Source organism: Pseudopodoces humilis, chromosome 7, assembly GCF_049639895.1.
Source record: "Pseudopodoces humilis isolate 2021_Gansu_Grassland_sample_001 chromosome 7, ASM4963989v1, whole genome shotgun sequence".
Taxonomy (NCBI): domain Eukaryota; kingdom Metazoa; phylum Chordata; class Aves; order Passeriformes; family Paridae; genus Pseudopodoces; species Pseudopodoces humilis.
The window spans coordinates 56087464-56090084 of NC_142206.1; the positions used below are offsets into that span (position 1 = coordinate 56087464).

Consider the following 2621-nt stretch of genomic DNA (forward strand, 5'->3'; position numbering starts at 1 on the left):
CTGCCACGAGGCTGGGGGGCTGCAACACCAGGATATCTCCTCCCCAGTGTCCATCCCAAACTGGGCTCCCCTCAGGAAGTCCCCGTGCTCTCTCCCCCTGCCATTCCAGGGGCATCAGCCACCCCTCCGGAGCCCAACACAGCCCTGCCCCACTGCTGTCACCACCCAGAGCCACAGACACCACCAGAAAGGTCTTCCTCACCCCACCCCCACCCCACCCCACTACTGCCCCTTCACAGAGATGAGAAAGAGGATAGATGTATGCTTTTAATACATTTTATTTATTAACAAAATTTCCAGAAGCCAAATTTGGCTAATTTTTTTTCATCTTCTGTAAAGGTTTTCATGCATAACTTGAAACTTGTCAACTGCAACAATAAAGTGGTAACTTTGAAAGAGACAGAGACAAACATCCAGAATACAAACAGCTGTATCTGAATTAACAACATTTGTCTATTACTAACCTTATAAAGCAGGACGTGCCTTCCCTCTTATCAAAACCAAGCTGACAGATCTGCCTTTATACACACCCAACAGAATAAACTCTGTTATCGGCAAGGACGTTTTCCTTAAACGTTAGAAAAAAAACAAAGCAAAGAATGGAGTGACTGTCCATAAACCAGTCTATACTTCAGTCCTCTTTAATCTACTTCTTCGATGGTGGGGCCGCCAGAGCCACCCGCCCCGGCCCCTCCATCTCCCCGGTACAATTTTGTGACGATCGGGTTGCAGAGTTTCTCCAGCTCTTTCTGCTTGTGCTCATACTCTTCCTTCTCAGCCATCTGGTTGCGGTCAAGCCAAGAAACCACCTCCTTGCACTTGTCGAGCACTCTCTGCTTGTCCTGGTCACTGATCTTTCCCTTCAGTTTATCATCCTCCACTGTCTGCTTCATGTTGTAAGTGTAGGACTCGAGGGAGTTCTTGGCTGCCACCCGATCCCGGTTAGCTTCATCCTCTGCTTTGTACTTCTCTGCTTCTTGCACCATACGGTCAATGTCATCCTTGCTGAGGCGACCCTTGTCGTTGGTGATGGTGATCTTGTTCTCCTTACCTGTGCTCTTGTCCACGGCACTGACGTTCAGGATACCATTGGCATCGATGTCAAAAGTGACCTCGATCTGGGGGACTCCCCTGGGTGCTGGGGGGATGCCTGTTAGGTCAAACTTGCCCAGCAAATTGTTATCCCTTGTCATAGCCCTCTCACCCTCATACACCTGGACCAGGACGCTGCTCTGGTTGTCTGAGTAGGTGGTGAAGGTCTGAGTTTGTTTGGTGGGGATGGTGGTGTTGCGCTTGATGAGAGCGGTCATCACTCCTCCAGCCGTCTCGATGCCCAGGGACAGAGGGGTGACATCCAACAGCAGCAGATCCTGCACATTCTCAGACTTGTCTCCCATGAGGATAGCTGCTTGTACAGCAGCACCATAAGCCACAGCCTCATCAGGGTTGATGCTCTTGTTGAGCTCCTTACCATTGAAGAAATCCTGTAGCAGCTTCTGGATCTTGGGGATCCGGGTAGAGCCACCCACCAGCACGATCTCCTGGATCTGGCCCTTGTCGAGCTTGGCATCACGCAGAGCCTTCTCCACCGGCTCCAGGGTGCCACGGAAGAGGTCAGCATTGAGCTCCTCAAAACGGGCACGAGTAATAGAGGTGTAGAAGTCAATACCCTCAAAGAGAGAGTCAATCTCAATGCTGGCCTGTGTGGAGGAGCTGAGGGTCCGCTTCGCTCTCTCACAAGCCGTGCGCAGCCGCCTCACCGCTCGCTTGTTGCCAGCGATGTCGCGCTTGTGCTTGCGCTTGAATTCTTCCACAAAGTGGTTCACCATGCGGTTGTCAAAGTCCTCTCCACCCAAATGGGTGTCACCGGCCGTGGACTTTACCTCAAAAATCCCATCCTCAATGGTAAGGATTGAGACATCGAAAGTGCCCCCTCCCAGGTCAAAGATGAGCACATTCTTCTCTCCAGCCCGGGTTCCTTTCTTGTCCAGGCCGTAAGCAATAGCAGCTGCAGTGGGCTCATTGATGATACGCATCACATTGAGGCCAGTGATGGTGCCGGCATCCTTGGTGGCCTGGCGCTGGGAATCATTGAAGTACGCCGGCACTGTGATGACAGCGTTCTGCACCTTGCACCCTAGATAGGCCTCAGCAATCTCCTTCATCTTGGTGAGCACCATGGAGCTGATCTCCTCTGGGAAGAAGGTCTTCATCTCCCCCTTGTACTCCACCTGCACCTTGGGCTTGCCGCTCTCGTTCACCACACGGAAAGGCCAATGCTTCATGTCTGACTGCACCGTGGGGTCATCATACTTGCGGCCGATGAGGCGCTTGGCATCAAAGATGGTGTTGGTGGGGTTCATTGCTACCTGGTTCTTAGCAGCATCCCCGATGAGGCGCTCTGTATCGGTGAACGCCACATAGCTGGGTGTGGTGCGGTTACCCTGGTCGTTGGCGATGATCTCCACTTTGCCGTGCTGGAAAACACCCACGCAGGAGTACGTGGTGCCCAGGTCGATGCCGATCGCCGGCCCTTTGGCAGACATGGTGTCGGCTATCTGTGCTGCTGTTCGCCCGTGTCCACCCCGCCCGTTCTCGCTGCCGCCGCGGCGCGATATGCC

At 53.2% G+C, this 2621-nt stretch overlaps 1 protein-coding gene across 1 annotated transcript; it reads right to left on the minus strand.

Annotated features, from left to right (window-relative positions):
* Positions 1-260: 260 nt before the first annotated feature.
* Positions 261-2621, minus strand: HSPA2 (heat shock protein family A (Hsp70) member 2). The gene has a single exon (XM_005520065.2). It carries the CDS (start codon positions 2544-2546, stop codon positions 642-644), a length of 1905 nt encoding a protein of 634 aa, XP_005520122.1. The 5' UTR covers positions 2547-2621; the 3' UTR covers positions 261-641.